At 45.0% G+C, this 25,360-nt stretch overlaps 2 protein-coding genes across 5 annotated transcripts in view; both read left to right on the top strand.

Moving 5' to 3' along the window:
• UBE4B (ubiquitination factor E4B) overlaps positions 1-9,158 on the top strand; it is a 53,170-nt gene extending 44,012 nt beyond the window's left edge. For all 3 annotated transcript variants that reach the window (XM_018552630.1, XM_018552622.1, XM_018552614.1), the window contains 8 exons: positions 277-512; positions 1,849-1,975; positions 2,863-3,007; positions 4,259-4,393; positions 4,476-4,667; positions 5,466-5,640; positions 6,652-6,798; positions 8,977-9,158. In XM_018552630.1, coding sequence (XP_018408132.1) covers positions 277-512; positions 1,849-1,975; positions 2,863-3,007; positions 4,259-4,393; positions 4,476-4,667; positions 5,466-5,640; positions 6,652-6,798; positions 8,977-9,038 — 1,219 coding nt within the window. In that variant the 3' untranslated portion in view covers positions 9,039-9,158. The remainder of the gene's footprint in view (positions 1-276; positions 513-1,848; positions 1,976-2,862; positions 3,008-4,258; positions 4,394-4,475; positions 4,668-5,465; positions 5,641-6,651; positions 6,799-8,976) is intronic.
• A 15,215-nt stretch (positions 9,159-24,373) lies between these two features.
• The window catches only part of KIF1B (kinesin family member 1B), a 132,936-nt gene continuing 131,949 nt past the window's right edge, over positions 24,374-25,360 (top strand). For both annotated transcript variants that reach the window (XM_018552497.1, XM_018552506.1), the window contains exon 1: positions 24,374-24,502. The gene's annotated coding sequence lies outside the window, so the exon portion shown is untranslated. The remainder of the gene's footprint in view (positions 24,503-25,360) is intronic.

The following is a 25,360-nucleotide window of genomic DNA, read 5'->3' as shown; positions in this document are numbered from 1 at the left end:
ACGGTATGTGTTCCCTCACTTCCCGATCTATTGAGCCGACCTGTGACAGTTTAATTGTCACAGGTCGGCCCAGATTATGAGGCTGAGTGAAAATCACTCGCCTCATAATTCTCCTTTGTCTATTTTTACACACACACACACTCTCCCCATAGACCCCCCCCCCTGTTTTATTTTCAGAAGTAACATGTTGCCTTCATAAAATTATATGTTATGTGTAATTGAATAATGCACTGGTGCTGTTTCGCTGTTAATGAGGGTTTTGCTTTCTCCTCCCAGATACGCTCCTCAGGTCCTCTATGAATCCTGCACACAGGATATTGCAACGTTCCTGGTGGTGCTGCTATGCAACCAGAACTATATCAGAAACCCTTACCTTGTGGCCAAGCTGGTGGAGGTTATGTTCGTCACTAACCCCGCCATACAGCACCGGACCCAGAAGTTCTTTGAATCTATTGAAGGCCACCCGTTGTCAGTCAAACTCCTTGTGCCCTCGCTGATGAAGTTCTACACTGGTAAGGAAAGAGTTTGCTCCAGAGATCCTTGTGACTTCCTCCAACCGACCTCTGTCAGTTTGCTAATGAACTGGCCTAGTTTGTTAAAGTTTTAGGGTGACATCACATCTATGCATTGTGGTAACATTGTCATCTTGTTGTATGTTGCCATAACACATAGTGGGTTCACCGTAATGCACATACCTGTGTTGTAGGGAAAAATATGTCACATTGATGCATGAAATATCTCGTGTTGCCATGCATAGGATAACGCTTCAGACAGATATAAAGTGGGCATTCAAGTGGACCTCATCTTTGCCAATGTGGCTTAGTGGACTGACCTCAGCGTGTGGATTAGCTTAATTCCCGACTTTTTTTTTGTTTTTTTTTTGTTTTGTTTTTTTAAATAAAGGGAAAGGGTTAGAACCTACATCAGGTTTAAGTTGCTGTTTCCTTTCTTTTCTGTGTGTTCAACAGAATGGCAAGTGAGGGGATTCTGTGCAACAGCTACACAGATCGTAGTGGTTCTAGTGCTTCCTCTCTGTAATGAAACATTTTGGCTTGAGTTGGGCTTTAATGCCAGGTTTTTATTTTTATTGTGCATTATATATTATGTATGTGTATTTTTAAAAGTACCCTAAAAAAAAAATTCTTGAAGTGCGCCCAGAAAATACAGCCATACTAACCAGGGCTTCTGAGGCGCCTCACTGCCAAGATGACCTTTTTCACACAGGGATGTCCTATCTTTTACCAAACAAATAGCCTATTTTGCGCTCTTCGTTAAAGTGCTGTCTCTCCCCCCTGTGTTTTCACAATGCATTGTGGCAGCCAGTAGACTGTCACCTATAGGATTCGGAGGAGAGGCAGGGCTTTGGCTTGAAGCCCAAGTCAGAGACAATGTGCAGAATGTGCCCAGTTTCTGGGGCTCCCGGGAGAAAGCAGCAGGTATGCGCAGGCCCCCTTGTGTTTGATGGTGATAACATTCTGCATCCATTTTGCATTATATATTTATCTCAGTGGATAGAACTGTTTCTCTTTTAATAAACTCAACACAAATGAAAAGGGCCCTGAGCTTATTCGCTAATAGCCAGCAGGCGGTAATGTGCTTTCTGTGTGCGTGTGCCATGACCTTGTAATAATAATACGACGACTCTTCTATGTCTTCTGCAAGGCTGATTCTTGCCATTAGTTCCGCTGTGTTGAATCAAGCATGGTCTCATGTTCTCTGGTCTTCTCTGGCCCTGCAGCTTATCAGTGGCTCTCGGGGAGATCTGGCTCATGTACATGAATTGCCCAGTACTGACACTTATGATCCGCTTGATCTTCTCAATGAATGCGCTTGTTTGTATTTTGGCAGATGTCGAGCACACGGGTGCCACCAGTGAATTCTACGACAAGTTCACCATCCGCTACCACATCAGCACCATTTTCAAGAGCCTTTGGCAGAACCCAGGTCACCATGGCACTTTTATGGAGGAATTCAAGTGAGTGACCTAGAGCCAAGTATAAATAACCCTTGAAATTAAAGTCATAAATATCCTATATACACCGGCTCCAGACAAGACTGAGAGGTGTTATCATTGAGTTTCTATCCCCATCCTCCCATCCTCACCTGTGGTCATGAGCTGTAGGTAGCTGGAGAATACATCTTTAAAAACTACTTCTCCTGAAAGAAACATAGCTGAATGCTACTGCTGTCCATGCTTTTTCTTCAGCTAGGCCCAAAGTTCAGCAGACAAAGGTGCAGACAGCAGAAAAAAGGCTTCTACACAGCACTGGTGGGCTTATATGTTACATATTGGGTAGGGTTAGGAAGTTGACAACTTGGGAGATGGGGTGGAGTAAAGGGTCAGAAGACCTTTGGGTCACAGAGAATAGACAAATGCGGGCGTTTTGTTTTAGGTCAGACGCTAAAACCTGATTTTGCCTATTAAAAGTGGTGATCTCCATACTGCTAATTTTATTATGGTTGGCTTGTGTGGATTTGTTGGCAACCAAAAGCTACTGTGCGGTAGAGGTGGTGGCTCTGCAAAATGCATTAGAAGTTGAGGTGCCTTGAGCACCTGAAGCAAAATTATCCTTGAAGGCTCTTCTAGAAACTGATTAAATCTCCCAATTGGCTTGGAAACAATTTGCAATTTCCCAGGAAAACGTTTAAGCATGCTCTTTTTCGGCCGGGCTGCCCTAATGTAGCCCCGTGACCTAAACTAGGACAATCAGTCATGTCGATGGGAAGTGGAAAAGCTGTGACTCTCCCTGTGTTCAGCTGATCTCTGCTCAAGTTATAGGGGCAGGAAAAGCAATGTATTGTTAAGATCTTGTGTTTTCTTTAGCCTTCCCTATCTGATATCGGAGGCCTTTTGTTTTACAGCTCGGGGAAACAGTTTGTGCGTTACATAAACATGCTGATAAATGACACCACGTTCCTGCTGGACGAGAGCCTGGAGTCCCTAAAACGCATCCACGAGGTGCAGGAGGAGATGAGGAACAAGGAGCTCTGGGAACAGCTGGCTCGGGTTAGAGCTTCTAGTAGTGAACTAATTTTATAGTGTATTATTGCTAAAATACAGTGGGGAAAATGTATCCAAATGTATTGCTCTGTGGCAGTGTGCGTGAAGATGCGTTTTTGCAGCATACCATAATTTGTGTCATTCTGTAGATATGCTGCAGTGCCATTCATTGGTAATGGCAAACCCTGCGTACCATGCTGTGCCATGTGCCTTAATTTGTGTGTTGCACCGAAACGCATGATAAAGTACATTGAGGGGAATTAATCAAAACTGGAGCAGTTGCCCATGGCAACCAATCGGCTTCTCTCTTCAGTTTGTTCAGCTGAGCTTTGAAAATGAAAGAAGCTGATTGGTTGCCATTCACAGCTGCTCCATTATTGATAAATTCCCCTCAATGAGTATTGGCATCAATGCGTGAGAAGGGCAATCAGGTAACGGAACTTCGTCTTGCAGCAGGTGGTTGCACGTTAACGTTTGTTGTTCAACATGCACTTGAATAAGTAACAGCTGGAATTCAGGTATCGTGGAGCAACACATGTGACTGTCTTTTGGAACTGCTGTCACTTTTGCTTACTGTATTAAAAGCTCAAACCTTTTTGTTTTGCACAGAGTGGTGATAGGTTGGAACACATGTCCTCCTGCTTAGGAGATGCATCCTTCTCAATTGTCACGGGTACTACAAGAAAAGGGAAAGTTCTACCAATACCAGAACAGGAACAAAGGAGATGTCTTGCAAAAGGGACACTTTTTTTCTAATGACACCTAAGACGAACTTCCCCTCACTTCTTGTGTCTGCAGGGCAGGAAGTCAAGAGAAATATTTCCAATGGGACATAGATGACTGGAAAAACCTGACAGGGGTTTTAATAATTTTCTACTCCAAAAATGAAAAAATAAAAAAGTTGAAATAAACTTTCAGAAATCCTTAATGTGGTACTTACCCAGAAGTCCCTTTTTTTTCTTCTTTTAGGCATCCATTTCACTTGGAATATTGCCTAAAGGCTCCCTACCTGTAGCACGAGCCAACAGGCCCTCACCAATAAGGCCAGGAGGTCAAAATGGCCCTGTTTTTATGTCGGTGTGTGGTTTAGCAATGGCCATGTGGTATTTTGGACCTTTCTTGTAGAAATAGCTTGTACCCAGAATCCATTTCTGCTTTTTTGAGCTGAGTTTCTTTTAGAAATCCCCAAATGGCTTGCCTGAGTGTTTGCTCTCAGCACTATTGTTATAATAGACTGTGTTTTATCTTGCTTTGCAGGAACAGCAGCAAGTACGCCAGTCTCAGCTGGCCCAAGATGAGAGAGTCTCTCGCTCCTATCTTGCTTTAGCCACAGAAACGGTAGACATGTTCCACATTCTCACCAAGCAAGTGCAGAAGCCGTTCCTGAGACCCGTGAGTGCTGAGCACCTAACATTAAAGCATGTGGTCATCTGAAATCCCATGCCCAGTTCTTATCTGCTTTTCTCCTGTGCAGGAGCTTGGACCTCGGTTAGCTGCTATGCTGAACTTTAACCTACAGCAGCTGTGTGGGCCCAAATGTCGGGACTTGAAGGTGGAGAATCCAGAGAAATACGGGTTTGAACCAAAGAAGCTCCTGGACCAGCTCACGGATATCTATCTGCATTTAGACTGCGCGCGGTTTGCAAAGGCTATAGCTGATGACCAGGTTTGTTTGCTCCCTTTACCACGTTTTCCACACTGAAATGTTACCTAGTTTGGCAACTAGAATCCCTGCTGCACCAGGTTTATCCAAGATTGTCCGACTGATGGCCCTATGCCTGACATTTCCTGCAGAATATATTGATATCTGAATTATATTTTCTTTCCACTTCTGCAGCTTAGGTATTCGTTGAAGCTGAATTCTGGGCACAAAAACCTTCAATTGAATATATTACTAAAAAGCTGCAAACACTATAAATCCAGATTGTGTACACTAAATGCCTTTTATAAACCCATATAGCACATGGTAACATTTTCAGTTGTATCATCCCTATGCCTGTGCAAACCGCAGAGCTGTGGGAAGGACACAGCAGCTCCACACACTACAGGCTGCCTGCAGAAAACTACTGGAGGGGGTGTATATAAGACCAATCACCCTGCAGAAGAAGGGAGGGCAGCAGTGACTGGTCTTCATTACAGTAAGCTCCTGCACAGAGGCACATTGGATTACTGATTACAAGATTGAAATAAGAATAGACATGCCTTTTGATTATCCCGGAGTCCAGCTCAAAGGACTTCTTTTTGGATGTGGTAGTGACAACACTGACTGATTATTGTCTGTGTCACCTCTAGGGATTTTGCCTTTTATTTGTTCTGACAGACAGAAAGTGAGGGGAAATCCATAACTTTACTTGCCACCAGAATAAGAATAGATGGTAAATCTTTCAATGGGGAATAATTTTGGTGACAACTATGTAGAGACTCTTAGAATGCTGCTCATGGAACTTAATTTCTTCTCCTACAGAGATCATACAGCAAAGATCTGTTTGAGGAGGTAATTTCCAAGATGAGGAAAGCTGGGATAAAGTCCACCATTGCCATTGAGAAATTCAAGCTACTTGCTGAGAAGGTGGAGGAGATCGTAGCGCGAAACGCTCGAGCGGAGATTGATTATAGCGATGCACCGGACGAGTTCCGAGGTATGGTACAGCATTCTGCTCTCCACCTTAGTGTCATTTTTGGGTTCTGTCACCAGAATATGGATTTGTGATACACATCCTCTCTGTGTCCATTGTTATGTAGTGTGAGATTAAGTCATTTACCTGTGGGATGTCCAGCCCACAGGTACCAGAATGTGCTCTTGCAGGTTGTATATTGCCAGTGCCCAAACACGGACATAAGAAAAAGACACAGCTCCCAAAGTCTGTTTCTCCCTGCAGGTTATTGCCTTACTCCTTACTGCCATTTATATACATCACCCGAGCTGGCTCTGATCCGAGCCATCATCAAGTGACACAGATCAGACACAGTGTACAGAGCCAATCTGAGTGGCACAGGAATCCCAAATGTAAACAGTACTTCTCTTTACATTGGAGAGCCCTCCCGTTCCTTCATTGTGAAAGGAAGGGGAGGACTCTCCAGTGTAACCAGTAGTACTTTTTAGATTTGGAATCATTGTTATTGGTTATCACAAGGTACAGAGCCACTCGGATCGACTCTGTACAGTACATAAGTAGTTTTTATTCAATGAAGATGATTAATAGATAAATGAAGGGATCAGTTAGCATAGCAAGGGATCTTTTTTTTTTTTTCACGTTTTTATTTACCCCCTCCTCTCCATGCTGTCTTTGTGTGACCTGTGTATTAACTCCTTCACCTCCCTTATCCTGCACAGACCCCCCCCAATCCCATGTCTATCCTCATTGCATGTGACCTGCACATTAACCTCTTCCTCCCTCTGTGTATGACCTGTACATTAATAATGCGCTGTATCGAGTGCACCATTAACTAGATCCATGTTTTAGCCACGTTAATACATGTTTTTTCATTTCTAATAAATTCTGCTTTTGTTTGCTCTGCGCATGGAATGCAAAAAAAAGCAGTTACTAACTATACATTTTAGGGCTCTCTAAATTGTTCTACATTCCATTCATTATTTATTTGTTTGTTTGCTTCCGTGTGCCTTGGTGTTGACTTTGTTCCTCTTTCAGATCCACTGATGGATACCTTAATGTTGGAGCCGGTGAGACTGCCATCTGGAAACGTCATGGACAGATCGATTATTCTGCGACATCTCCTAAACTCCTCAACAGACCCCTTTAGCAGACAAACCCTAACTGAGAATATGCTTGAACCAGGTACAGGACACATAACCGCCTGCAAATTGGTGTGGCATCCATATGAATATCGCTGCAATTATTAACTTTTAACAAGAACTTTAGTAACCAACAGTTGAGCTTTTTTGATTGTGAAAAATATGCCCCAGGTAACGATTGGCTTATAGATTAGGTTTCCATGCAGCGTGACAGACTTCTATTTGATCTGCATTCACACAAACACTTGCAGCACTATGTACTTTCCGCTTAGTCAAGACAATCTACAGTAAAAAATTTTAAAGGCCATTGAGTTCAGTGCCTTTTTGTTTCTGTTAGCGATCACATGAACTGTACCAACCACCTTTCCTGTACTAAAGGAGAAAGCCATCCTGCCTCCCAAGTGGACAGCCATGTGACTTTTCTGTCCTGCAGGGACTACATTTCCCGGCAGCCAAGCTGTACTTCCTGCAAGGCAAGGGTAGTCAAACTTTGTCCCTTCAGCTGTGGTGGTACTACAGATCCCATCATTCATCTGCCTCAGGAAGTCATGCATGTGGCTGTCTTGTCTTGCAATGCCCTAAAGAAGAACTATGGGGTAAGTGTTTTCCCCCATAGTTTTCCTCAGGGTCACGGGAGGACATAAACTAGCGCCCTCCCGTGACCCAAAAAGATCCACACAGCTGCGTGATTGACAGCTGGCTCTGCCTATCTAGAGGCAGAGCCAGCTGTACCTGCCCCCTCCCCCGTTCGTTCCTCCAGTCAGCGCTGGAGGATCGTGAGTGACAGTCCCGGCTCTAAGCAGGGACAGGATCGAGAAGTGAGCAAGCAACGGTATGTGTTCGCTCACGTCCCGATCTATTAAGCTTTCATTGTCACACATCGGCTCGAACTATGAGGCTGTGTGAAAAATCACTCACCTCATAGTTCTCCTTTTTAAGGGCTTGTAATTCCCCTTCAGCTGGAGGGCCAAAGTTTGCATAACCCTGTATGAATTGTGGAGGAGAGGGCATGCATAAGGGAGGCAATGAGGAGGCAGCCACGGGCAAGTCATTCAGTCAATATACCCCTGAGACTCAGTGACATTAAAGGAGAACTATGGGGTTAAGGCTTTTCCCCATAGTTCTCCGGGTAACGGGAGGACACAAACTAGCGTCCTCCCGTCACCCTAGGCTCACTGTACCGCAAGCTGCTGCTCGCGGTATACTGAGACGCTGAAGCGAATCCCGACAATTATGCCGGGATCCGCCCAGCTGCATGACTGACAGCTGGCTCTGCCTATCTAGAGGCAGAGCCAGCTGTACCCGCCCCGTCCGTTCCGCCATTCAGCGCTATCGGAGCGGGGGGAATCCAGCAGAGAGCCGTGACAGGATCGAGAGGTGAGCGAACGCTGGTATGTGTTCGCTCACTTCCCGATCTACTGAGCCGACCTGTGACAGTCTCATTGTCACAGGTCGGCTAGAACTATGAGGTGAGTGAAAAGCACTCGCCTCATAGTTCTCCTTTTAAACTCAGGCGTTAGAACTTAAAAATGCCTTTTATTGGCCCCCTCCAGAAGGGAGGACAGTGTCGGCACCAATTCAGAGATGATTTGAGGATCTACAGCCGAGTGATACACAAATAAGATACATTTTTGTTAAGGCTGGGTTCACACCTAGGCGTATTACGCATGCACGTCTGTCGCGCGACCGTCACGCGTTTTTTTTACCGCGATTCGCGGTAAAAAAAACGCGCGACCGTCGCGCGATTCCGAAGGCTACTTGGCTGTATCCCAATGGAAAACGCCCTCCAAAACGGCCCAAAGAAGTACATGTACTTGTTTGGGCGTCAGCCGTTTTGTAGGGCGTTCAGACGGGCGGAAATACGGAAAGGTGTGAACCATACCCATAGAAAACAATGGGATTTTCATGGTTGTACGTTTTGTAGAGCGTTCATAGAGCGTTGAACGCCCGACAAAACGGAAAGGTGTGAACGGGGCCTAATAGGGTACTGAAATGGTTTTTTAAGATATAACTCCTGTGTCACTTAACACCAGCACCGTTTTCAGGCAGGGACTCTCGGTGAGTTACACTACATAGGTAAAGGTCTTGTCATGTCTCTGCTGTTGTTAAAGTCAGATTAGAGTTCAGCATTAAAGTTAAGCTGTGCTACCATCCATCTGTGTCCACCTTTTGTGTATTTCTCCTCCTGATAATGGGTCACGTTTCCGTTTTGTTTCCTCAGTGCCAGAACTGAAGGAGCGGATCCACGCGTGGATGCGGGAGAAGCATAACACTGACCAGTGACACAATGGCGCATCATTCAGATATTTGCATTACTGGAGGATGGCCACAGGGGCTTGGAACCTTGTACATATATTTAAATAATATTGCAAGCATTGACGTGCTCACCTGATGGATAGTTACAAAAAAAAAAGAAAAAAAACCTTTAAAACAAGGGGATTATATTTTCTTAATAAGGGCCAGCATTACCAGATGGAAAGCAGAGACCGCCTTTGCATCAAAATGCATCAAAACATGAAACAGTTAATAGAGGCAATCAAGGTTCTATGACAAGCCAGCTGCATCAGTGTACTGACTACCGGAGGGTCTTGTTTTTTTTTTAATTATTATTTTTTACTTCTGCTGCTACTGTTTTTTGTTTTTTCCTTTTTCCCTCCCCTCTTCTCCCCGCCTGGATATCCGTGTTCTAAATAAAGGATTTAGAGATTGATCGAAATGCATTGAAACAAGGTTCCTGCCACTCTTGTGTGTTAACCAGGTTGGTAAGATTCACGGACTCAAGTGAAATTCGATTGCCAGGGCCAAATTTTTGTATTACGCTTAGTAATCTAAATATTCTGATTTAATGTATGTTATATATTGATGTTATATATAACATATGTACATTATATAATGTACACATAATGTACATTAGAGATAGAATTTTTGGTTTAAAGGACAAGTCCACCCTAAGCGGTTTTCCTTAAATCTTTCTCGAGTGGCGATCACTACAATCTGAGTGGATTTTGGCAGATTTGAATATATATCCTTAGTCAGGTCAAAGCAGACAAGAAATATTCAGCCGTGACAGGGGGCGGAGCTGGGATCTCAGGGCGGGGGCGAAGGGGTCTCACCGATGTCAAGAGTTTATAGGAAGCTGGTGAGTCTAATATTTTAGCAAGAAGCAAACGTTTTTCTTTTCATTCACACGCAAGGTAATGCTCTTTGTTTTTTAAAAAGCTTTCTAAGATCTGCCATGGGAGCCATTTTATAATGGAAGACATGTTTAGATATAGCGTGTGACCCGTCGGACAGGTTGCACCCTCCATTGCCCTTGCTTTACCTCATCCCGCACTGGGGAGAGGAGATCTCCTGTATGCACCCATGTCTAGCCTTACCAAAGTGACTGGTGCCAGGGAGTCTGGCCAGGGCAAGCTGTCCTCGTACTTTTTTTCTTTTTTTGTTTTTTCTCTCTGCTTTATTTTTTTATGAAATCCTTTTGTATTACTGCCCTCCACAGCATACTTGAATTCCTGGACTACCTTTATGTGGAACGGCAGGAAAGTTTTATCCTAAAGCCTGTAAAAAGGTATAGAAGTGTGCCCCCCCTCTCCTTTTTATTTTCAGTTTCATGGCAGATTTCTCCTCCCTGATAGGCTCTGGACTCTGGAAATACAATAAATGGTGACAACACTGCTGTGTTTGTGTGTGTTATTCCTGGATTGCTACCCCCATGGCTGGAAGATGCACTTGGCCACGGAAGTAAATGTTGAATGTTGGTGTGCCTGTGATGACATCAGAAATGTTAAACAAGAACTTCACAAAAAATCAAAATGTACTCTTGCAGTGGGGCTACCCCTTGCACTGAAAGGGTTAAGTGCCTGTTTTGTCCTGGGGGAAACAAAGCAGGTTTACTTGGTTCTGCCTGCTCTCTCCGGGTTGCTAGACCAGTCCCCACAGCTACTCCTTCTCTGGGCTCTGGTGGGTCTAAGGACCATTGACATCATCACGTCTTGGCATGGGTGAGGGAAATTTCCCCTGCCAACTATTGTATGCTGACATCCACTGACTGCAGCTGTCAGAATACCCCAACAATGGCTGCATCTGATTTGCTGCAGTCACTGTTCATCTGACAATTTTCCACCTGGCTCCTTTGATTGAAAAATTGACTCTTGTCGAGTTGGGTTGTGCCACCAACAAATCAAATTGTGTCCAATTTAGCTGGAAACGTCCATTAATTAATCCTATGGATGGACAGCGTTACTGAATATGAATGTCTGCTTCCACAACCCTGAAACGGTCGATTACACCCGCTTTATGCCCGATTCAGCAAATTGCAGCAATTTTTCCCCCTCTTAATTTTTTGCTGTATTTGTGAAAATTTTGTTTCAAGGATGCCTCTCACATGTGTTTGTGTTCGATTTTCATTTAGTTTCTGATCAGAATTACAACCATTTCCATTCAGACCATCAAGGTAAGCCTATTATAAACCATAACTGCAATACATTGGGTTTGCTAATAACAACAATTTCCATGGTTTTTTTTTTTCTACGTCTTTCTTTTTTATCTTTGTTGTACCTCATTTCTGCTGAAGGACTATTTCAGCCACTTCTGTCTGCATGCCTGATGGCTGCACATCCTTGGATCAGCTTCTTGATGGTGGCAACAGTGGACCATGGTTGTGCAATGCGTGTTGCTATGGTGGCTTGTATTCTCCGCCAGGGTTGCATGTGACAGGGTTACAATGCAAGAACACAGTTGAGAGACAGGGACAGAGGGATATCATCGCATAACAGGAAGTATCTTAAAATGGACCTTCATGGCAGGAATCCCAGGTATTATCTTAAAGCCTAACTACTAGCATTTTTTTTTTTTTACACCAAAATATCCCTAGCGATTGCACAACTAAAAAAAGAAAAACAGCTTTCACTGCGGAGCCGTTTCCTGCACTTCTTTATTTCTCCACAAGATGGCCACAGTCTTAAGGGTTAAATGAAGCACTGCATCATTTATGCATCATCATCCTGCTCACTCTATTGATCAGGAAGTGAGCGAAAACATATTGCTGATGCGCTCACTTCCCGATCATCTCCCTGCAGAGAGAGGTGACTGTCAGCCACCACTGTCTGCAATGATTCCGCCCTCCCCTCTCTGATCCTCCAGCACTAACTGGAGGGACAGACAGGGGAGGGGGCGGCCACAGCTGGCTCTGTCTCTAGAGAGTCTGAGCCAGCTTTCAATCAGCCAGCTGGGTGGATCTCGATACCATTGTCAGGATCCATCCCGGTTGCGGCGATGTTGGCATATAGCACGCAATAGCCCTCTATATGCTGAGTTTTGGGTCAAGGGAAGATGTAGGAAATGTCCCAAAAGAGAACTATGCCAAAAACAAGTCACCCCACAGTTCTCCTTTAAGACATGGACACTCCAAATACATTGAATCCTTTCCTTTTCAATTGGACCTAAACAAAAAATATGCTAAAATGAGTGTATCGAAACACAAAACTGTAATATGTTTCTGGTTACCAGTCCTTAGATGGAGTAGCTGCTTTTCTTTTAGGCAAATAACAGTTTCATCAAGTACAGAAAATGCCTGTTGTCAGCAAGGCCATGTCTCACTTCCTGTGAGATAAAGGCAGGAAAAACAATGTTATTTGCAGGAATACCAGGGGAAAATAAAGATTGGAAAAAATAAAACACCAGCACCACATCTACCTGCAATAATAACATGTTTGTTTTTAGCTTTAGACATCCTGTAAGCTTCTATACAGTCTGCTACATCTTTACCTGGTAATGATTTTGGATGCCAATTACTCTGGTAGACACAGGTGCTCCCTCTCGTGGTTATCAGCCTGTATATTAGATGTCAATTGGCAATATATGAAAATGATATGGAAAATTAAATTCCAATGAAAATAGGCAATGCCTCCGAAGTCACCAATTGTGAACATATCTTCCCTCCTTTGTTTTTAGGAAGGATGATTAAATGTGTGAAAAGCCCAACTGTTCTTTTATTTTTGTTTGTTTTAATTTTTATACCCGTGATTAGTTTAGCTTTGACCATAATTCAGACAAGGAAACAAATAGATAAGCCCGTGTGAGATTTTTGCCTTATTTTATTACAAGGCGGTACAAATACAAAATCCCAACTCTAAGAAGCAATTAAACAGTCCCTGTACACCAGGGGGAAGTGTAATCCCTGTTTAGCGGCTTGTAGCTGCAATATAAGATTACCGTGTCGCATGCAAATCTGTTGGCGTCTCCTCTCCAGAATTCCGGCTATGCCTGTGCGTTTTATCGCATTGTGACAGCGAAAGGATCGCTTCGGAAGGGGATTTTAGAACAGTATAATGAGCTGACTAATAACACCCTGTTGTCCAAAGGAATGATAAACTGCAGAAAAAGGGCATTCCCTACTGTAATGTAGTGGATTTTTTATTTTAGGTCCTTTTGACAGTGTGAGCCGTATTAAATGGTTAGAAATAGGAGCTGGCCATGTTTTGGATTGGTGTATGTGTCTTGATGATTACTAGTTCTGCATCAATTTCCGAAGATGAACTCCTGTCAGGTATAAAAGACACACATTGATAAAGCTCTGAACTCATTGTTCCATCATTAAGGCCTTGTTCACACCAAATGCAGAGCAGATCTGCATGAGTTTCTGCACATGCAGTGCAGTGGGTTGTGATGCGTTTTTTTAAATGGGCTTTCAGTGCAGTCCAGGGCGTTTGCGAGCAGGTAAAATAGGGCCTGCTGCAGGTTTTTTTTTACCTGCTCTGGAACGGAACGCTGCGATGTGAACTGGGGGCTAAAAATACCATTGGAATACATTGGACGCAGTTTTGCTCCGGTCTGTATCTGCTCTGCTCCTGGAACGTGCTTGGTGTGAACAAGGCCTAAATGTGTTTTTAAATGCGAGCAGTGTACCCGACTTTGACCTGATATCAGTCTTCTGCAGTCCCCTGTACAGCAGAGTTCAGACTGGGAGACGTAGGAGAGCAGCCAGGGGCCATTTGGGTGTGCTAACAAGGAACATGCTAGCAAGTCTAAAGGCATTTCCATTCTCTTGCCTCATTCGTCCCCACTTAGATATTTGGAAGAAATGAAAGATGAAGAAAGCAGGTACATAATACTGAAAGGTTCTCTAGCATAAAACCCAGTCACCATAGTAAACGTGTACACTGCCCTCCAAATGCATGGTGTACATTTCTAGCCAAACTCATTGACAGTGGGAGGTATGATTTATATTAACTCAGATTTAAAAATAAAAAACAACTCCCATGCAGCACTTTCCAAAAACTGCTTGCTCTCCACCTATGTGACACCTGACTCACTCCTCTAGTGCAGGCCTTCTTAAACTTTTTTTTATGCAACCCTGGGGTCTCTCCCTTCCTTCCATAATCCAACCCCGCGTCGGTCCGTGTCTCTCTTCACCTCCCATCAACCCCCAAAACCTTAAAGGCACCATGAGACCTGAACTGCTGATGGGGGATTAACTATAAGATGAAAGCATTCACACTGAAATTTGGCATATATTAGGGGGAAACACGTGTGGCAAACTACTGACCAGAGCAGTTCAAAATCACACACATACCCTAGGGACCAGAAATACTCATGGAGCCCTGGTTTGTCCCCCTCCAGACCAAGAATACGACAGCTCCTTGTATAACCTGAATCCATACAGCACAAGCGAGGTGGACGTTGAGCATAAAACTTCCATGCAATCTTTGCTCCAGAGATCAGATATGACCACCTTAGCAGCTCAAACACTAGAAAATCCCATTTCTAGTCCTTATACAAAAGGAAAGACATCATTACTGCACATTGCTCCCTGATCCCTATGTGGAAATCAAGATTTTCTGCCCAGAAATACCACCAAGCTTAATAAGCAACGGTCCTCTACTCGCCTATAATAGCATGGCAGATTTTTTTTTTTTTAGGAACCAAATTAGACAGAACAGACCTTGGCCTCTACTCATGTGGTGGCTCCATTCCCTGGTAGACATATCTCCAAGTCAAGTATTATCTGACTCATCCCCTTAGGATCTGTAGTGCTGCACAATGACAACCCCTTTTGAAAAAGCTCACTCTCACATACACTATATTACCAAAAGTATTGGGAAGCCGAACTTTACACGCACATGAACTTTAATGGCCCCTAGTCTTAGTCCGTAGGGTTCAGTATTGAGTTGGCTCCGCCCTTTGCCACTATAACAGCTTCAACTCTTCTGGGAAGGCGTCCACAAGGTTTAGGAGTGCGTCTATGGGAATGTTGGACCATTTGTGAGGTCAGGTACTGATGTTGGACGAGAAGGCCGGGCTTGCTCTGTGCACTGGTGCGCGGTCATGTTGGAACAGGAAGGGGTCGTCCCCAAACTGTACCCACAAAGATGGGAGCATGAAATTGTCCAAAATGTCTTGGTGTGCTGATGCCTTAAGAGTTCCCTTCACTGGAACTAAGGGGCCAAGCCCAATTGCTGAAAAACAATACCCCCCCCCACACACACCCACACCATGATCCCCCCTCCCCCGATCTTTACACTTGGCACAATGCAGTCAGGCAAGTACCGTTCTCCTGGCAACCGCCAAACCCAGACACGTCCATCGGATTGCCAGACAGAGAAGCGTGATTGGTCACTCCAGAGAACACGTCTCCACTTCTCTAGAGTCCAGTGGCGGCGTGCTTTACACCACGGCATCCCACGCTTTGCATTGCACTTGGTGATGTAAGGCTTGGATGCAGCTGCTCGGCCATGGAAGCCTATTCCATGAAGTTCTCTACGCACTGTTGTTGTGCCAATCTGAAGGCCACATGGAGTTTGGAGGTCTGTAGCCATTGACTCTGCAGACAGTTGGCGACTTCTGCGCACTGTGCGCTTCAGCATGCGCTGACCCCGCTCTGTCATGTGACGTGGCCTACCACTTCCTGGCTGAGGTGCTGTTGTTCCCAGATGCTTCCACTTTGTTGTAATACCAGTAACAGGTGACTGCGGAATATTTAGTAGCAAGGAAATGTCACAGAACAACTGAATCCAATGATTTGGAGAGGCGTTCCAATACTTTTGGCAATATAGTGTATCTGTTGTCTTTGCTACGAACTGCAACCCTGTTGAGAGAAAATATACAAGTGGATGACGTATACAGAGGTGTTTGTCCTCCACTCACAAGATCCTCCTCAGCACACGATTCCCTACACTGACATTTGACGGTCTATTTCTGAACAATTCACAGAGCTCTTCACCCTGGAAACCTCCGTGGCTTTTAGCATCCAACTAAAATATAAAGGGTACAAGTATGCATCAAGTTTTAAGACCGTCTTGATTGACCTGCATTCTTTTTTACGAATTTGCTATAAATTTCTGGCCGATTGGCCCCCCAACTATAGTGAGGAGTGTGGAAGAAGTGATTGTTGTGGGTGAATTATAATGAGGTATAGGGGATATGGAAGCACAATTGAAGAAGATTGCAGGCAATGGATAAACTATACAGGATATATGGAGATAGCATAGTAGACTATCAGGTACATGACGTGGAAGGAGTAGAAGCCACATGGAGGGAGTGCAGAATATTGGATACAAGACACATGGAGGGAGTACTGAATATTGGATACAAGACACATGGAGGGAGTGCAGAATATTGGATACAAGACACATGGAGGGAGTACTGAATATTGGATACAAGACACATGGAGGGAGTGCAGAATTGATACAAGGCACATGGAGGGAGTACAGAATACTGGATATGAGACACATGGAGGGAGTGCAGAATATTTGGATAGGAGACACATGGAGGGAGTACTGAATATTGGCTACAAGACATATGGAGGGAGGACAGAATACTGGATATGAGACGCATGGAGGGAGTACAGAATATCGAATACAAGACATATGGAGGGAGGACAGAATACTGGATATGAGACGCATGGAGGGAGTACAGAATATCGAATACAAGACATATGGAGGGAGGACAGAATACTGGATATGAGACGCATGGAGGGAGTACAGAATATCGAATACAAGACACAATGAATATCTGCTACAGGATATATGGAAGGAGTGAAGAGGGCATTAGTGCAGGTGATGAGTAATTGGGTATAGGACATATGGAAGTATTGGAGTATAGAAGAGGACAATTCTGCAGCTGAGGGGACACGATAGTCAGTGTTCTATAAAGTATGGTCTGTCATGTAACATGCAGCATCGTGCTTTGAGATAATCCTATTACACTCCTGACAGATCAGTGGTTGGGCAAACCCCAAGGCATGGCAGCATTAGGGAGAATGTGTCCCTGCATGAGCGGTACAAAGTAATTAGTCCAGATTACCGGAAGACATTCCGGTCCTGGATGTAGTTTTGCATGCATTACCATCACTGTTTCCTTCTATTGTGTCGCTGATCTCCATGGTAACCATTCGTAAAATAAACATGAGATTGGGGTCCATCATAGGAGTGAGCTCGGTGCGGTGACTACTTTACAACACACACAAGGACCATGGGGAACAAACGTAACCCCCCTCCAGAAGGAAGGACAGTGTCAGCACCAATTCAGAGATGATTTGAGGATCTACAGTTAAATGATGCAGAAATAAAGGACAGTTTTGTTCATAGTTAAAGTGACATTAAACCCTCAGATTTTTTTAATATAAACCAATACTGCAATGTGCGCCTTACTGTAATCCATGGTTGTTTCCCTTCTCTTTGCTGCTCTTCCTTTTAAATATGTATCTCTTCTCATGCTTGGGGAGACCTTCCCTTTGCAGCTGAGTGCCTCTTCCTGTAGTGCTGGCTCAGGTTGTGAACCTGCACACAGACACCATGTATCCATTTCAGAGACAAGGCAGTCTGCTGCAAAACAGAAGTTCTGCCCAGCATGAGAACAGATAAGGATTTAAAAGGGAAGAGCAGCAAAGAGAAGGGAAACTACCAAGGATTACACTAAGGCACACATTACAGTATTGTTTTATGTTAAAAAATCTGAGGGTTTAATGTCACTTTAAGGTACTTGAATTTATTTTTAGGATTTAACCCCAGACTTTAGTGTCACTTTAAATTAAAGTGACCGTTATCAATGAAAGCGAAAGAAAATCACACATTTTGCGTTGTCACCAGAACAGGAACAGATGTTTTGGTGGCCTTGCTAACTACCAGGGATTTCCCTCTTTTTGGAGGGATTTTCTCTCACTTCCTGTTTTGGTAGACAAGAAGTGAAGGGAAATCTCCCCAGCAGGACTCAGATTGCCAAAAAAAAGCTGAGGGGTTATGAACCTGCCTTACTCTATCCAAAGCTAACAAAATCCAGGTCAGTGTTCATTACAAAACAGAACATTATTAGAACAAGAAAAATGATCTGAATTTATTCTGTATGGTAGCAGTCACAATGGAAGAGGAAGGGACGGCACTGTAAACCAATCAGGGCTCTGCTTCTTTGCACGGTGCTGCTTATCATCGTGATTACAGGAGGGCAGAGCACAAGGATGAGCGAATCAGTCTAGCTCTGCTCCTTCATTGTCCAATGACAGGCTGGGGTTGGTTTTAGACCAGGCTGTATTGGCTTACTGCAATGTAGCTCTCCGGCTGGGGTGTTTGGATAACAATAACAGCTCAACAGAATTACAATTCCTATGGCATGTACAACAGGTCACCTATATGTATTTTGAGTATTTAGCTGTTTGCCTGGACATTAGCTTTCATATATCCCTAATGCAGTGTATTTCTGAGCGCTGCCAGGATGCGGACATAGATACCTGTCTGGAAGGACAGTAAGCTTTGTACACTCATCAGATATTAATAACATCCTCTCTCACAGAACTGCCGTGACCAGGGCGATAATACTGCGTAAGCCACCAAGCCCACTCACCGGCAAGATGCTGGGTTAAGAAATGAGAAATCATGAAAAGATTAAATGACACCCCTATGTCAGTGTGACTCAGTGCCGAGGGCTTGTAAAAACATAGCTATACTCGCACAAATGTCTATTTTTAACCCACTCATACAAGGCCAGATGAAAAAAATGAAGATGCATAATGAAATGAAAGCTATCTGGACTTATTAGACCTTAGTGTTATATAAAAAATGGATATAGAAAGGCTCAGAGTCGACTTCTGAATAAAGGGGAAACGGAAATTGGAGTTCTTTGATCAGATTTGTGGTTTCATTATCTTGTTGCAGGATAAACAACTGCTGAGAGACCCATGAAAATCTAAAGCCAGCCATACACTGTGTATCTGGACAGATGGCTCGCTGGGGATGATGGAAGTGGTAAATGTGCCCATGCTCAAACCCTCCGGGACCCCTGTGATCAGTTGCTGAATAGGGCAGTGTGAAGTAGTGCCTCCCATATATTCAATGATTTCTTAGCTCTGCATCAGGAGTGGTCAAACTCTGGCCCTCCAGCTGTGGTGCGATTACAAATCCCATTAGGCCGTGTAAGAATAATGACAGCCACAGACATGACTTCCAGAGGAGGATGCATGATTCGATTTGTAGTTTCACCACTGTTGGAGAGATGAAGTTTGCCTACCCTTGCTCTACATGATGGTCACAAATGCTCAATACCACCCCCTCTGGGGAATTCCTATGCAGTCCAATAATTGCATGGGGCCTTCCAATAGAGGGGGTTAGACCTTAAATTGCCCACCTTGGGACAGCCAAGGATTAGGCCTTTAAGTAGAGAGGTTAGGTTCTGAATTGCGGTGCTTAGGACAGCCAAGGATTGGGCCTTCCAATAGTGGTGTAGATCTTGAATTGCTATCCTTAGGACAGCCAAGGATTGGGCCTTCCAATAGTGGTGAAGATCTTGAATTGCTATCCTTAGGACAGCCAAGGATTGGGCCTTCCAATAATGGGGATAGATCTCGGATTGCCGTCCCTAGGACAGCCAAGGATTGGGCCTTCCAATAGTAGGGATAGATCTCGGATTGCCATCCCTAGGACAGCCAAGGATTGGGCCTTCCAATACTGGGGATAGATCTCGGACTGCCATCCTTAGGACAGCCAAGGTTTGGGACTTCCAATAGTGGTGTAATTGTTGAATTGCCCTCCTTAAGACAGCCAAGGATTGAGCCTTCCAATAGTGGGGATAGATCTCAGATTGCCATCCCTCAGACTGCCAAGGATTGGGCCTATAATAGTGGGGATAGATCTCAGGTTGCCAACCCTCGGACAGCCAAGGATTGGACCTTCCAATAGTGGGTTGAGATCTCAGGTTGCCATCCCTAGGACAGCCAAGGATTGGGCCTTCCAATAGTGGTGTAGATGTTGAATTGCCCTCCTTAAGGATGCCAAGGATTGGGCCTTCCAATAGTGGGGATAGATCTCGGATTGCCATCCCTCGGACAGCCAAGGATTGGGCCTTCCAATAGTGGTGTATATGTTGAATTGCCCTCTTTAAGACAGCCAAGGATTGGGACTTCCAAAAGTGGGGATAGATCTCAGGTTGCCATCCCTCAGACAACCATGGATTGGGCCTTCCAATAGTGGTGTAGATGTTGAATTGCCATCCCTAGGACAGCCAAGGATTGGGCCTTCCAATAGTGGGGATAGATCTCAGGTGGCCATCCTTAGGACAGCCAAGGACGGGCCCTCCAATAGTAGAATTAGATTTTGTATTGCCGTCCTTAGGGCAGCCAGTTATTGATCCTTCCAATAGCGGGGTTACATCTTAAATTGTCCTCCTCAGGACATCCAAGGATGTGCAAGCCTTGTGTCATGTTTCTGGGCTGGCCATCCATAAACAAAGACAGTTGGCTCAGCTAAGCATTTATGTTTATGCCAAGAAGAGGGAGCAACACCACGGGCGTGAGCTTGGAGAGAACAATAAACAGTCAGAAAGTGTTTCTGGTACTTTCAATTTCCCTCAAGAGAGGTTGGCCTTGTCAGGGTGGCAGGGTTAAGACTGATGATTGCACGGAAAGTCAAGATTTGCATACAACCCCAGCTGACAGTCTATCTGTAGTTTCTGCTTGTTTCAACATGCAGATCCTACTGAAAGTAACCTTGTGCATTTATATTCAATATAACGTAAACTGTACATTTAAGGCTAAAATGCAAATGGTCCATCATAGGAGGGCAAGTTCTAGAGGTCCAACAAGGTTTCGCTATGCCTTAAAGTGACACTAAACTCAGGAGTTAAAACTTAAAAATACATTCAGGTACCTTAACTATGAACAAAAATGTAACTTATTTGTGTATCACTCGGCTGTAGATCCTCCAATCATCTCTGAATTGATGCTGACACTGTCCTTCCTTCTGGAGGGGAGCTACTATTGTTCCCCATGGTCCCTGTGTGTGTTGTAAGGTAATCACCGATCCAAGCTCACTCCCGTGATGGACTACAGTCTCAACACAAATAAGTAAACTAAACATGAGATTGTAGACCAACCCGGGAGCGAGCTTGGAGCGGTGACTACTTTACAACACACAGGGACCATGGGGAACAAAAGTAGCTCCCCTCCAGAAGGAAGGACAGTGTCAGCATCAATTCAGAGATGATTGGAGGATCTACAGCCGAGTGATACACAAATAAGTTACATTTTTGTTCATAGTTAAGGTACCTGAATGTATTTTTAAGTTTTAACTCCTGAGTTTAGTGTCACTTTAAGGAAAAGGGGAATTCTTTTTAGGACGGTGAGCTGCACATTTTAGACAAAGAGGACAACTGGTTTACAAGTGGCATAAAAAAGGCCATCTATGTCAGGCTGGAGCAACCATCCCTGAACATGGGGGAGAGCCTTCAACCATATCTGTCTTCAACATCTATTGACATTTTAACATCCCTACCCTGGAATTTTAGCAACAATTCTCAACTTCAGCCATCCAAATCAAATGCTTAGCAGCTGTGCAGACTACCTTACACCAAGAATGGTATTATGTACCTAGAACACTGCGGCTCCGCAACCTATACACCTCCGATCCTGTTCATGGACAATCAACCTCTACCTTCCCATGGGGGATTGGATTATTCTGTCTGTGCCACCTGTGTACATTTAATGCTGAGTTATCTTCCTGACACTCATTAGATCTGTAGAAGTAGATTGGAGAAGCTACAAAATGTCTTCAACCTCACAGAACAAGACTAGTTAATTGTGACTATCTACTACCAGCTAAACCAGGGGTGGGCAACTCCGGCCCTCCAGCTGTTGTGAAACTACATGCCCCATGAGGCATTGCAAGACTTTGGCAGCCACGCCTCCCATAAGCAGAGGGATCATGTGATTTTGTCGTTTCATCACAGCAGGAGGGCCAGAGTTGCCCACCCGTAACCTAAACCATGACCTGGATCAGAGAAAACCATCACAGACATATTAGGACAAAATTTGGAGGGTTTTCGATGGAGCAGGGGATGGTTAGACCCCTGACATTTTATTTCATAGGATAGATACAGGATACAGCGAAGTGTAATGTGTGCAGCTGGATGGTTCATAAATACTGAAATGAATTGAATACTGTGGGGCACACAATGTCTATATGGCTTGAATAGGAAGAGGCTAAGCTGGGCAGATGCTTCTAAATGTGTGAAACGGGTTTTAGACTTGTTATATTACAGTCATTAGGATTGTATGAACATAATTGGATGACTTATTGTTATATATGATGTGGTCATAGGATTATCTCCACTCAATAGTGGAATTAGTATGAGCTAATTTCATTTCCCAGGAGAGACTTTCCTTTTCTTCCTGTCTGGTGACACAAAAGGAAGTGGGAGGTAAGTCTTAGTTGTCACATTGTAAGATTTCCCCTCTACTCCTGACCCGGTGACAACTTTCAATTACCCCTCATGTGTCACCGCGGCAAACAGAGAGGGCGAATCTCCTCAGTGGGGGACACAACAATATTAAAAAAAACACGACGGACGTCCAACACTAAACAAAAATATGGCTTCAGGTTTATATAGGAAACAAAAAAACCCCGACAGATGAACTGTCAAGCATATGACGGGATGACAACGCCACTGCTACGCTGGAGTTGTCATCCTGAGAAAGAGCAAGTTCTAGGTATGAGAATGTAATGATGTAATTTTTTTAATATAATAAAATAAATGAAGACCATTGAGCTTTAAGGGTGCTGCAACATATGAAGATTTAGCTTTTGGATTGGCATGCACTTGAAGCCGTGGGTCACACAATCAGCTTTCACTCCTGTGATTTGATGCCAGCGAGGTCTGGGCAACACGCAGGATTTTCTTTGACAAAAAAAAAAGATGAAAAGCTGCATGTCTAACAGGATGAAAGAATCTTCCATTGACTTCCTTGTGGGGATGAGCAGAGATCATCAGCTCAGTCTGTTGCATTTTTCAATTTAAATAAAAATAAGGGCAGAGGAGGAGAGGAGACAGGAGAGACCACGTATGGGAGTACCCCGCACACGTCATGTGTGGGGGGACTTTCTTATCTAGAACTTTCTGTTCTAGAAGACTTGCTTGTGATGTATGAACTCATTCTAAGCATCCCTGCTGCCTACTCCTATCCTGTGTATGAGGTTCGGTGTATGACTGTGGCCTGCTCCTGTGTGGACTTCTGCTGCCCCTTGCTGTATTCTGAGTGCCTGTGCCTTTCCTCACTATATGAGTGTGGCCTTCTCTTATGATTTAGATGCGAATCCCTGTTCCCAGCTCCTGGGTTCTATATGTGAGTCCCTGCTCCTGGGTTCTAGGTGCGAGTGCCTGCTCCTGGGTTCCAGGTGCAAATGCCTGCTTTTAGGTTCAAGGTCCTGCTGCTTGACCCCGGACTCTGGGTGTAAACCAATGCTGCCTGCTTATGTGCTCTGGATATGGGCACCTAATCCTGTGTTCTGGGCATGGCTCCTTGCTGTCTGCCCCTGTGCTCTGAGTACAAGTTTGCTGCCTGCTCTTGGGCTTTGGGTAGGGATCCCTGCTGCCTGCTTCTGGGCTCTGAGTAATTGTCCCTGCTGTCTGCTCCTGTGTCCTGGGTAGGGGGTCTCTGCTGCCTGCTCCTGTGTCGGGGTCTATGCTGTCTGTTCCTGGGTAGGGGTTCTCTGTTGCCTGCTCCTGGGTAGGGGTCCCTGCTGCCAGCTCCTGTGTCCTGGGTAGGGGGTCTCTGTTGCCGGCTCCTGTGTCCTGTGTAGGGGTCCCTGCTGCCTGCTCCTGGGTAGGGGTCCCTGCTGCCTGCTCCTGGGTAGGGGTCTCTGTTGCCTGCTCCTGTGTCCTGGGTAGGGGTCTCTGTTGCCTGCTCCTATGTCCTGGGTAGGGGTCCCTGCTGCTGTGCCCCGAGTAGGGGTCTCTGTTGCCTGCTCCTGTGTCCTAGGCAGGGGTCCCTGCTCCGGTATTCTGGGTCCTTGTTCCTGTCCTACAGCTGCACTTTGGATATTAAATCTTTCGGGTGTCTGGTTCCCCTGCTGTGCCCTTTGTATGACTCCCCCCAGCCCCGGGTGTGATCCAGCTGGCAGCTTCTTTATTACACCCTGGTGCTGATGCTGCGTCTGCACCGTCTCTGCCGCACCACCCTATCCCGACCGCTAGAGGTCAGCAACTTCTCTCTACGCGCATCCGCAATCTCCGCATCCCGGGACGTCATCTCCAGCTCCCCCTCTCTTGCTCTTATTGGCTCTCCGCTGCTCAGCTCGCTTGGTTATTGGCCATGGCGGCCGTCAGTCCAGCAAGCTGGGCGGGGCTTTCCAGCGCTGGCTCGGCTGTGCTCTGGGGGGCCTCAGTCAGAGTCAGTCAGCGGAGGAGGACGGATTGTTCCCTCGTAGTGCCGCACGGTCCCGGCCTCCCCTCTCCATGGCTGCATCCTCAGCCGCCCCCTACTCACGGTAAGTCCTCAGGGCTGCTGGGTTGGGCCGCCTATAGCGGGAGGGGCTGGTCACAGACGGTGGGGTGCGGCATCGCGACTGGGTGACGTCATGTGACGTCACTGCGACCATCACAACAACTGAGGGGCTCAGAATGGGATGTCACCATCCCCCCCTTACATCATACTGGGTGGAGGTTCCATAGGTACTCACATGAATGTGACATGTATGACAGGACACTGTACAACGTGCATGCCAGGACAGTATGTGACATGCATGATAGGACAATATGCAACATGTATGACAGAGCTATGGCATGATGTATGGCTGGGCATGTCCCCTGATGTCATTATTATTATTCTGTTTAGTGGAAGGTGGCGGATTATTCACACATTCACCCAGAACTGATCATTCCCCGTATGATCAATATTCCCAGATGTCATCCCACACATACATACATACATACATATATACTGTACATACACACATACATATATACTGTACATACACACACACACACACGATTCTGTGTAGTCATTCCATGGATTGTATGTGTCATGAGTCGCACAGCTGGTTGTATGGGGGCTCCATTTTAATATTATTCCTTCCTTCCCCACACCCCAATCATCCATGTATGTATTAGAGAATAACATGATACTGTGTATATATATATATATATATATAGTGATGGTCCGTCTTCCAGTCAGCCTTATGTCAGTCTATTCATATTCTGATCCATCCATCCATCCATCCATCTCCTGTCTGTCTGTCCCTCCACCATCCTGAGCCCACACCTAGATATGGCTCCTCCGGCTCTCTCTGCAGTGAATTGCACACGGATGGTTCCATATTCCGTATGTCAGTAATGTTATTAGAGGC

The sequence above is a fragment of the Nanorana parkeri genome, unplaced genomic scaffold (assembly GCF_000935625.1).
Source record: "Nanorana parkeri isolate BGI_ZX_2015 unplaced genomic scaffold, ASM93562v1 scaffold5, whole genome shotgun sequence".
Classification (NCBI taxonomy): domain Eukaryota; kingdom Metazoa; phylum Chordata; class Amphibia; order Anura; family Dicroglossidae; genus Nanorana; species Nanorana parkeri.
Note: the sequence above shows the minus strand (reverse complement) of the source record. Positions and strands in the feature narration are given on the sequence as shown.